Below are 12,042 nucleotides of genomic sequence, written 5' to 3' on the forward strand. Positions count from 1 at the left end.
ACTCTTTCTTGTTGCCATGGAATAGGACACATTGGATGTAGGGAAAGTGATGGTGAGAGTGATTATGCAATAATGTGTTGAACAGGAGGTAGCAGGTCCAGACAAAGCCTTTCTGTGTCGGGTTTAAGCTGTGCTTTTCACACCATACAGCACTGCAGAAAATATAAAATGTGAAAACAAACATCACTTTTCTAGCGATACAAGTCAAAACAACAACCATATAACAATTTTTTAAGTGTGAAGTGTGAAGTGTGAATGTTAATGACCTACTTGTTATATTTGACTGTTATGTAACATATTTTCAACATTTTTGCAGTGTTTGCAGCAGTAAAGGACCAGGAAACAGCTTGTATTTAACAAGTGTAACATTCAGCAGCGCTAGGACTCGAATTTAACAGGGGAAATTGGGGAAATCAAAAGATGTATATAACACTACAGTAGTAGGGAATTTTCAAACAGTGCTCAAACTAGAAAAAAATTATTTAATGAAAATGAGACATAACCTAACTAGAACTATAAGCAACAATATTTAGAAACACTAATATTGACTAAATAAAGGCAAGAGTAGAGGCACACAGCCTCCAGGAAATGCTTGCTGTGCTCCTCTCCACCTATCCATAGGACCAGACCCCAAGTTTGTGGCAGATGCCACACAGCTCTCTTCTCATGGGTCAGCCATTCTTGGTGGCTCAGGCAGCCCTCATAAAGGACCTGTGGTGTGCAGTCCTGAGTCACTCACTCTATGGCTTCACCGCGGCCAAAACCCTGGCCTTTTACATTTACCTAAAGCTTTTATCCAAAGCAACTTACAATTATGACCAAGTACATCTTGAGGGTTAAGGGCCTTGCTCAGGCCGAATACAACCTTCTGAATACAAGTCAAGTACCTTAACCACTGAGCTACCACTGCCCACCTTCTTGGGTAGGTGCAGTGCCATTGAATGCCAACTGTGGAGCTCCTCTGGCCCTCCAAAGCAGAAGAAAAACTGCTCGAGTAGCAAAACCACCGCTGTGACCATGCTCTGGTCCAGGACAGCATATGCCATGGCCACTTAATGAAATAATCCATGGCCATGAGTACATAGAAGTTCCCAGTGTTGTTGGTGGGACAGGAGACAGGATATCAGATTAGAGAGACTGAAGCATTCGATTGCTGAATTGGTCTCTTCTTGCAGTTTTTGCACATAGAGTTGCACATCTATACAACCTGGCTAGTAGAATCTGCTGCCTACACTTCAGCACCTTTCCTATGCCAAAGTTCCCCACCCCCATGCTCTACGCTTAGCACAGCCTTCCTCAGACTCTATGGCACCAGCAAGTGTCAAATATGCTATCCAGGCATCAGCTTCTCCCACACATGGCACAGTTGGAGCCATCCACGCACCCAAGAGAGCTCTACATCCTCCTCCTGGGTGCGGCGGAACTCCTCAGAGTCGAGTCTGCTGTTGGGGGTAACAACAACAGTAACAGTGCTTGCCTCAGTAACCTCTGCTCTTTCCTCAAGGCATACACAGAAATGGTATTTTTCAGTGCTACACAGGTGGTAAGACAGGGCATCGGCTTTAGCATGTAAGCATCCAGCATAGTGTTGGATGGTAGAGTGGTAGTCCTGCAGCACTGTGAACTAGCTCGTGCCCTGATCCTCAGGCTCTCTTAACTGCATGTGTCAAGTCAGCAAAGTGTTATCAGAACACAGGATGCAGGGGATACCATAGAGTTAAGGGTGGAAATGGATTAATCTCATCTTGATAGCCAACAGCTTTCTCCTCATGCAGCTCTCTTCACATGCAGAAGTTTACAATGACAGCTGTAATATGCAAAAGTTCTCTCACCCTATCAGGGATCTGACAACCAGCACCGGCACTGTGTTCACCTCCACCACCACTGGCGCTGTGTGTTCAGCTCCTCCAGCACTGGTATCTTCACCTGCATAAAATTGTGCTGTTTCCATCCTGACAGAAAGCTTCACTTGCTTCATCTTTAAACCCAGTGTTTCCTTCTTGAGGCCAAGCATGTCCCCGTTGTCTCAAGGAATCCAAGTTGAGCATTCTTGCATCCTATATAAGTGTGAGCCAATACTCCTGCATTCAGCTCCATGACCAGGAGCTGCTTCCTTCCTCCCATGTCAACTCAAATGCTGTTGACTGATTTGAGTTGGACTTTCATCGCTTCCTAGCTGTTGTTAGTGTGAAGGAGCACGACACTTGTGCCTGTGTTGATGAAGGCAGTAAGGTTTTTCCCATCTATGCTGCACTCAATCCTAAGTCTGCATCAACAGTCAATCTTCCCTGCTGCGATGTTGACACTGGGGGCTGTTCTTTCTGGAGGCTGTAGTATTGGCTTTTTTATGGCATTTTTATGGCATAGTTGACACTTTTATCCAAAACAATTTGCAATTATGATGGAATACAACTTGAGCAATAGAAGGCAAAGAGGCTTGCTTTGGGGCCAAACAGTGGCAGTGGTTGGTTGACAGTGGTGGGGCTTGAACTGGCAACTTCCCAATTATTAGTCAAGTATCATAACCACTGTCCATTCTCTCTTCCTGCACCACCACCATACCGGGTTGTTTCTTGTCTCCTCGTCCTTTACCACATAGCACTGTGCTCCTTATCATGGTGGTTTTGCTATGAGTAGTTCTGTCCTCTCTGCCTCAGAGCTGCTTGGCTGGTGCCCTTGCTGCCTCAGCTCCTCCAGCAGTAGAAAGGAAGGAAGTGTTCCAGCGATCTCTTCCTGTGCACTCTAATGCTGGGTATGCCTGCTATGTACAGTACACTTTCCATTCTCCCTGTAGACAACACCCTTCCAGGGGCAGCTGGCTGTCTACAGTGCCATCAGCATCTGTCTGAAATATCTCTGAAGGACTGTGGTCAGTGCTGTAAAGTCATCATGTTACTCTTGCTGCACATCCATAAAAGCGTATAGTGCTTTCTCCTCCAGTGCCAAACACAGTTGTGTTATGGTGATAGCTGCTGTCCAGCCATGGTGCTGAGCAACCACTCACAGCTGTGCAGAGTATGGCTCTCAGGCACCGTCCCCATTGTAGTATGGTAGGCGGATGTGTACTGTCTCTCTTGCTGTGCAGCAGATAGACTATTTTACTGGGCCTTGCCGCGTTGTTTCCTTCACCATCTTACCCAGCCAGCTGCCTCACTCATAATGGTATGTGCCCATCTGGAAAGGGGCAGGCGTAAAGCTCAGTACCCTGTCTTCTTCCTTTGGGCTCCATCTTCTTTGATTTTCTCCAGCTCAGTAGAAAAATCTCATTTCTGACACCCATGTAGCATTGGCATTGAAGAAAGACCAGGAAACTATTTTTTTCCATTAGAAATGCTTTTCCATTTAACTCAGTCTAGTCAATTCAATGGGGGAAATGGAGGAAGGTAACAAAAATAATATACATTAGGACGGTAGAGCATTTTAAGCACTACTCAATACAAAAAAAAAAATAATGAAAATGAAACATACTACTTAGAAACACTAATGTTTAATTAATAATGGCAATGATAGCAGTCTGAGAAAGCATGAGACAATGGGATTGGAATGCTGGGTAAGGTGGGAAAGCACATATACAGGGATCTGGGACCATTACACTCTAGATCCTGGACTCTCCTTTTCAGATCATCCCCCCACCATCAAAAGAATGTGGCTGCCACTGCAAAAACTTGATTTGGTATCAAAGAATATTTCTTTGTGTATTTTTAAGGCATGCTTGACCATGCCTGTCCAGCTGGTATGTTCAGTCACCTTGTTATGTATCACAACAAGATTCTCAGGATCTATACAATTAAAACAGCCTCACAGCTCTGTTATACTTCATAGTAAGGGTTAGGTCCAGCATCATATTTTTCTGTATGACATTCACTCTTTCCTCTAAACCCACCTCTGGTGTTTGTTACCAACAAGCTCTATTTTTGTATCGTCTGCCAATAGGACCCTGCTCCATTCTAAGTTCTAGTGTTGCTTAGTGAACTCTAGGTGCTTAAGTTTGTGGTTTGATAGCAGCAGCAACTTTTTTCTGGCAAGGCTTCCAAATAGTTTGTTAGCATGGAGGTAGCATATCATTATATTTATGGAGACTTTGTGACCCCAGGATGAAACTCCTGCAACTGTCCTTGGAAAAGTTTTGCCTCTCAAACTATCCTCAGAACTGTGAACTATGTGTACCTGGCAAAAGGTACTTTTGTCCTCTTCCAGGCAGAATCATCACAGCCCAGTCATTAGGAGCTAAACAGTGCTTAAAGTATGAAGAAAAATATGTTAATTAGATTTTGTTTGGATAAATATATAAGGGTAGCATGACATTAATTGTGATTGCTTGGGTTGGGTTGAACATTTCACTGCCTTTGGTGAATCATCTGATCATTTCACAACCTTACTATTTTCATAATGCTTGCTTCTCTTTAGAGATTCTGTGCATCTGTGCAATATTGACCTCTATTTGCATTTCACACAAACAAAATAAACATATTACAACAATGGTGGTATTTTTCTTCTTCCTTTTTAATGCATTTTCTGCCTCCATGCTTTTCTTTTATCATCCTCCTTGTTGACCACCCACCCGTTTCTCCTGCTGAGTCTGTGCTCACTGCACTCTGAACTGCTGAAGACTAAACCTCTCTCCTGAGAACCAGGGACAACCAGCCAAGTGTGAAGAAGTGAAGAACCTTATTCTAGCTCACACACATGCAGGCAAACAGGCACACATAGGCGCACACACACACACACACACACAAACACACACAAACACACACACACACACACACACACACACACACACACACACACACACACACAGACACACACACACACACACACACACACACACGTAGACATAGTCTATGTAGTATATGTCATATGCACTCCAGGAAGTCCAACTTCTATTTTCATTCTCTGCTGACTTGATTCACTCAGCTTTTTGTGACTCATCTTTCATCTCATGCAACTTCCTAGTTAGACTCTTTCATACTGAAGATTCCAGTTATTGATTAGGTGATGGTAAATTAACATCATGTGTACTTTTGTTTCTGTCACTGTCATAGACATGAACTAAATCGCATAATATGTGTGCTGTACATTTGTACTGTCAGTAATGGAGGAACGTTAACTCTCCAGACATGTATAATATTCTCAGGGTTCTCTGAAACTATGTTTTTTAGATGAATGAACCCAATTTCTTCTTTGCTGATCAGAAAAGTTCCTTGTATTATCAGCCCAGGGCTTGGTTATATAATATTGCCATAATTTGTTATTTACAAAATATAGTGCCAATAAAGAAAAAGGACAAGAGAAGGGCAACATAGCAGTCATCTTGCTCAGATATATAAAAAATAATGATAAATAAATAAATAAAGCATAGGTGCTACATAGGTGTGATATGTAGTGCAGATGTCATTCTCCAAGCTAGAGAAAGATTATTACAGTGTAATAGTAAGTAGCATGTTACCAAATATATTAGGTTAAATTCATAAAACATATCACAATATTTAATGTAGCATTAACAGTAAATAGCATGGCAGTAACATATTTCCTCATTCATAAATGTGGACTGCCAGCAAATTTTACTATTAGCATCCTATATGGTTGCTATGGTTTATCTTCAGTAGCATATGACTTTAGGAATTCCTAATACAACACCACTCCACCTAAATACCACCTGAACCTGTCTAATGGAAAATTTTCCTCAGATGATATTTTCAGATGAAACTATCAGATGATACTTTTTCTATATTATTTCTGGTCACACTTGTAAGTCATTATTGACTGTTTAGCTAATTTACAATTTTATTTAAAAGGTACATTTTTGATATCTTTGGAATGAGCAAAATGGCAAACTTTTCAACTGCAATAGTAATGAGTGCATAATGAGGGAGTTTACTTGATTGAGCAGGATCACAGGATACCTTGAACCTTTGTCATAAGAAATGCAAATTTAGGTGAGAAATTTTGAACGGATATATTTTTGAACAGACTGAGGAATGATAAGTTTTGCTGTTCTGCTGTAATTTAGGTAATCAATTCAGCACAACCATACAGCCTCCATAATGTTTATGCAACTCGCAGTTTTTAGTGTACCACTCATAACTTGGGTTAGTCAGTCATTTGTCACTTAGTACGGGTTTATATACATATAGCAAATTAACCGCAGTGGTAAATTGACGCTGGAGCGTTAATTATCACCATGGTTACTTTGTGAATAGGGATTAAATACCATGTTGCACATTCTGAGCAGAATAATGCTGTCACAGTCTTGTTTTATGAATCTGGTCTGCTGAGTTAACTTCTCTGTCTCTCTTATGTAAACATTAGAGTCTAAATTAGCACAAAATAAAAAAACAAATTTATTGGGTCAAATTCATAAAATATTTCACCAGATTTTGTCAGTTAATGAGTATACCATCAGCTGCAGTAGTGGAGGCCAGTGCTAAGGTCAAGGTTATAAATGGACAAATGACTGAATGAAGTTTTCAATCAAGTTTAACAAATGAGCACCTTGCATCATATGCACCTCTAGCACAGAAGTGCCTCAGTTTAAAACATGGTAAATATTTATTTTCTCCTGGCAACATGTCTTGCTAAATTTGCTGATCAAATTAGCTGATAACATATGATATAAGCTCTATTTTAATGTCTCTTAAACTATATCTTGATCCACTACGTATACAGCATCATTAATTATTTGTATTAATTTGATACATCACTTAATAGATAATCGATTGTAAAACATGATAATGTTGATTCCAATTTGACTCTAATATTGAACATCAGGAACTGTTTTTATAACCTCTTTGCTGTATGCAGCTGTCCAAGTTCTGTGTAGAAATAAATATAAATTTCTCAGTGATTACTTTCAACTCAAAGTTGCACCCCTGGTCACTGTGGAGCTCCTCTGGTACCCCAAACCAGCAGAAGAGCTCCACTAGCTGCACTGCCATAGTGGCCACACTCTGTTTTGTAAACAAGGAGAGAACCGTCTCCATGGGCATGGTGAAGCAGAGGGACTGGAGCAAGCCATGCAACTACTGGAGCAGTCCTTTTTTAGCCGTCCACTCATTCCAGAAGTGAACTATATAAGTCCAGCCAGTAAAACTCCACCATAGCCATTTCAGGTCTTACCCACACTGAAGTGCCCCACACCAGCTGGTTCATGCACTACATCTAGTACAGTCCTCCTTGGTCTGCATAGCACTATCAGCTGCCACACATGCTGCCCAGGCATGGGTTCCTCCCATGGTATAGCTGCCCATCATGCATCCAGAAGCTGTCCCTGTCTGCACAAATTGCTGTATGGAATCATGTCTGCCCAACTCAGATTGGATCTATCAGCATTACCATGTAGGAGTCCAGCTCGGTGTTGGATGGTGAAGCGGCATTCATGCATTGCTGTGATCCACCTCATGACCTGACCATCGGGCTCTCTGAACTGCATGAGCAAGACATGACCAGTATGCAGGACAAGGGTGACATTACAGTGGTAAAAGAAGAAATGGTATGGCCCCCCATGACAGCTAACAGCTCTTTTCTCATCATGCATTAGTTGCATTCTGTACCTATGAGAGGACAGCATTGATGTCGCTGATGTTTGTGCCCATAACAGATTTGCTGCCTGCAGTGGAAAATATCAGAACCAGTATCTCAAGTAGCCAAGCATGGACAGCAGGGACTGTATGCTCAGCCTCCTCGCCCCACTAGAACACATGCTCCATCACTGTGAGTCAGTGTACCTATGTTGGTTAACCCGTGCACAAAGTTGGGTACAGTTGATGGATCGTGGACTTATTATTACCCTGGAATACTTGTTCCAGGTTTGAAAGTGCACCATTAAAGTTAAGCATGAGGGCAAGCACATCTGCTAGATAAACAATGAACCTGCACAAACCAAATGCACAAACGCGGAAAGACATTACTTTAAACTTACACAGTCCTACACCTATCTTGAACGCCGGTTTCTCTTTGGCACCCAGAATGAGTGCCACTTGCTAATGTTCACTCCTGAACCATGTGAGAACTGAGGCGCTGATTCAAAGCATCATTGATGTGTGGGAGTGGGTATGAGTCTGGCTTTGTAACAGCATTGAGCCACTGATGGGCCACACAGAAACACTAGCTTCAATCCCTTTTCTTTGCTAGGACCACCAGCACTGCTCAGAGGCTTTTCGACGGTTTGATGATTCCTGCAGCTTCCATTGCTTTTACTTTCTGCTCCTTGGCTTCCTTTTCAGCCAAGAGTAGTTGGTGGGGACAGAGCTGAACTGACGCAGAATTGCTGATGTTAATGCTGTGCTGCACCAAGTCTGTGTACAGTGTTTCTGGTGGCCACAAAGATGCAGAAGCTCCCACAGTTCTTCGCTTCTGTTTCTCTGTTAAGCGCAACCCACTGTGCTACAACAGTTCACGCACTGCTGCCAGTGACACGCCTCCTCTTTACTCACTGCTGCTGCCCTCCATGCTTTCTCTTTTCTTCTTCTTTGATGCTGATGAGGGAGCTACCCATGTGTGCTGCCCATAGGCTTCTTCAGTCTGTCAACTGATGCTGACAGTTCAGCTCTGGCAGCACTGGCAGCCTCACCCATGAAAAGCCATGGTGCCCCTGACATAACAGCACACCTGGCCCCTGGATTTCCACCAGCCAACTCTGACATTGTATTTTCAGCTCCTTCAGAGCTAGTAGTGTACCTCACTGAAAATGAAGGCAACACTGGAGTATGCCCAGATCCAGTATAAAAATGAGCCAAAACTTGGCTCCAACCCCATGCTTCAACCGGGAGCTGCTTCCTCCCTCTCATGTGGACTCAGCTGCCAGTTACAGACCTTAGTTGGATGGCCTTCACTTCCCAGCCATCCAGTGTGCCATTTGTGGTATGAGGGGTCACGCCTGGTCATAGCAGCGACCCCAGTGAGCCAGTGTCAATGAGGGTGATGAGCTGTTTTCTATCTATGCTGGACTCAACTCAGAAACTGTGGTGGCAGATGATCTTCCTAGCTGTGGTGTCATCTGATCATTGTTCTTTCTAATGCACATTCACAACACTGACTTGCATGGTGTCCCCTCAGCCTACACCACTAGCACACTAGTTGCTCCGCCACCCACTCAACGATCGCTCAGCATAACGTCTCCTCCTTGAGCTCCTCTGCCACATAGTACTGTGTTGTCCACCATGTCATCTTTACACCGAGGATGATTTTCTGCCTCAATAATGACCACTTGGAAGCTGACCTCGGTTTTGACCATGACAGTGAGCTATACATGCCATCCTCTGTCTACAGCATATTCAGGAAGTGTTGCAGTGCTAAACTTTTCCTATCTAACCTTCTTGAATGCCAGGTGAACCATCGTGCTCAGCTCTGCTGCCAGCATGTTTATCTACTTTCCCTTTAGCCTCCATCTCTTCGCAAGTAGCCACCTGATCGATAACACTGTCAGCACCTGCCCAAAATGTTACTGGAGGGCCATGGTCAATGCCATTAGGTCGTCATGTTGTTCCAGCAGCAGATCCATATGCACCTGTAATGTTTTTTCCTCTGGGATCCCTCACTGCACTCTTCTCTGCCCACCCATAGTCCCACAGCCCAAATATGTGGCGAACGCCACAGTATGCATCAGTAAGTCATGCTATTGTGGCAGCCTGGAAGGAAAAGGCAGGGTGAAATCTGCCATAGAGAAATTGCTTTAGTTATGATGCAAGGGGTGTGCATCGAGATGGACAGACGCATTGATCATCACTTCCCTCCTCCCTCCCACCTCCTTCTCTTCTACCCGGCTACATCATTCGCCTGAATGACACCTCAGTCACCACTACCCCCATGCTAGCAACATGGCAGTCATTCACTCTCCTTCACCTCTTTAGTGTCTCCATCCTATCTTATTTGTAGCTCAGTCTCTGGCTGAGGCAGCCAGTGGAAGGTGTGTGTGTGTGTGTGTGTGTGTGTGTTGGGGGTGTGAAGGAACAGCTGATCAGCTGTCTTTTCTTTCTCCTGCCACACAGAGGTCCTTCTGCAGTGCCATGGTGGAGGAGCTACGAGTGTCCCTCAAGTGTCAACGCCGGCTCAAACACAAGCCTCAACCGACTGTCATGGTCAAGACAGAGGAAGTCATCAACATGCACACTTTCAATGATCGGAGACTGCCAGGCAAAGAGACCATGGCTTAAAGTAGACACTTGCTATCTTTTCTTCAAATGGAAGACGGAAAAAGGGAAGAGTGTTAGGGCAACAACTACATTTATACATGGGGGGTTGGGAGACTAGGAACGTGATTGCTCAGAATATTAAATGTCATTATTGTTTCAAAGCAATTAGTTATTGGGAGAAAAAAGAAACCGACATATTTCCTGTGGAAATAACTTGAGTCTGGGCAAAATTAAAGTGAGTTACCTCATCACTCCTGCCACAAGGGCAAAGGCTGATTGGTACTGGTGTTGTGGATAACTTATGAAATAAACAACTGACAAGGGCAGAGGTGTAGGATCAAGATGTGTGTGGTTGGAGTTGGACTGTCCCTTTATTAAGTTCACTTTAGCTTAGGTCTGTGAATCTATAATCTCTTTGGGCAATTTGATCATTCTCTGTCTAGACGCCACATAGAGAATTGTTGAGATCATTAAAGCGAACTGAAGGATTTATGTAGTCACATACAGTATACAAAAGGGACAAAGAATTCTATATGAAGACACAAAGAAAAACATAATTTTAAGGTGTATATTTGTGCAGAATCTTTTTTATGATAAAAAATAAATTAGACAGTTTCAATCCCAGTTAAGAGCAACCAAGCCTAATTGGTTCAGAAGCTTAAAATATCTTTAAAGCCACAGCAAACATGTTCTGTAATAAAGACATTTCTTATGCTGAATCCAAGCCAATAAAGGCAGAGCAGGAGATGTGACATGCATCAGGCAATAAATGTCTTAATTTGCTTGCATTTCAAATCACTACCACTTCCAATGAAGTAGGAAGATTGTTTAAGAGGAAAAAATACAAATGTGAAAATGTGTTGGTTATGAGATGCATTGAGTATATTATGATTACTTAGCTTTGTATCAGATGCATATTGGTAGAGTAAGAGATGATCACTAAATTGAGATGTGCCTGTTATTGGCCCCTGAAGGACCTCTAGATGCTCTTCATCTCTGCAAAATGTAGGTCAGAACTAGTAACTGAAAACAAAAGTCACAGCTGTCATGCTATATTTATTCAAGTATTTATTATTTTATTTATTTTTGTTAATATTTTGATGGACTGAGTCATAGCTATGAACATACTCATTAATTAAACTCCTGTGCATATTTACTTTTTACACTCAAACTGATTAATTTCAATGTCAAGTTAATTATTTGTACTTTTTGTGGATTTGATTTCAGAAACAGGAATCCTCACAAACTTGTGCAAATGCAAAATTTATATAAAAGGTGTTTTTGTATAAAAAAGATTCAAAATTTTGTAATAATTTGTATCAACACAAGATTGACCATGGGCATCTTTGTCTTCTTCTGGTGGGTGGGATACCCTGTGGAATCTCCATTCCAGAGTGTAAAGCTGTGGGGGACCTGGGACCACTGTGTGTCCGCATGGACCAGCCTCATTAGACCACACCAACACACCCAGCATCACATCACCAGACCTCTGTGAAGATAACACAGAGCTAGTGTGCAGGATATATGGCCTCCATGGGCAAGGGACACCTTTTAGGTCCACACAAAAGGAAGAGTGCTAAGTATGCCAGGCAGTGTTGAAGTGACACACACATTTTGGACAGATCCTATTTTTATCATGTAAATGAATCATATTTAAAGAAAGATATTTTTACTTGGGGTAAATGATAGTAACAATGAAACTGATAAAAGACATACATATATATATATATATATATATATATATATATATATATATATATATATATATATATATATATATATACAGAAAGAGAAAAGGATGAGGACTACCACTGTTGCTTCTCATTCTACACCCCGATTTCCAACAGACTGCTACTACACAGAGCAGAGAACATGTGTGTAAATGGTTTAAGATAAGTAAGATGTATTTAAA

General features: G+C 42.2%; 1 protein-coding gene across 2 annotated transcripts in view; it reads left to right on the forward strand.

Annotated features, from left to right (window-relative positions):
• The window catches only part of grik2 (glutamate receptor, ionotropic, kainate 2), a 120,561-nt gene extending 108,727 nt beyond the window's left edge, over positions 1-11,834 (forward strand). For both annotated transcript variants that reach the window (XM_027015447.2, XM_027015456.2), the window contains one exon: positions 9,987-11,834. In XM_027015447.2, the coding sequence (XP_026871248.1) occupies positions 9,987-10,151 (165 nt within the window). In that variant the 3' untranslated portion in view covers positions 10,152-11,834. The remainder of the gene's footprint in view (positions 1-9,986) is intronic.
• Positions 11,835-12,042: the final 208 nt, after the last annotated feature.

Source organism: Electrophorus electricus, chromosome 10 (genome assembly GCF_013358815.1).
Source record: "Electrophorus electricus isolate fEleEle1 chromosome 10, fEleEle1.pri, whole genome shotgun sequence".
Taxonomy (NCBI): domain Eukaryota; kingdom Metazoa; phylum Chordata; class Actinopteri; order Gymnotiformes; family Gymnotidae; genus Electrophorus; species Electrophorus electricus.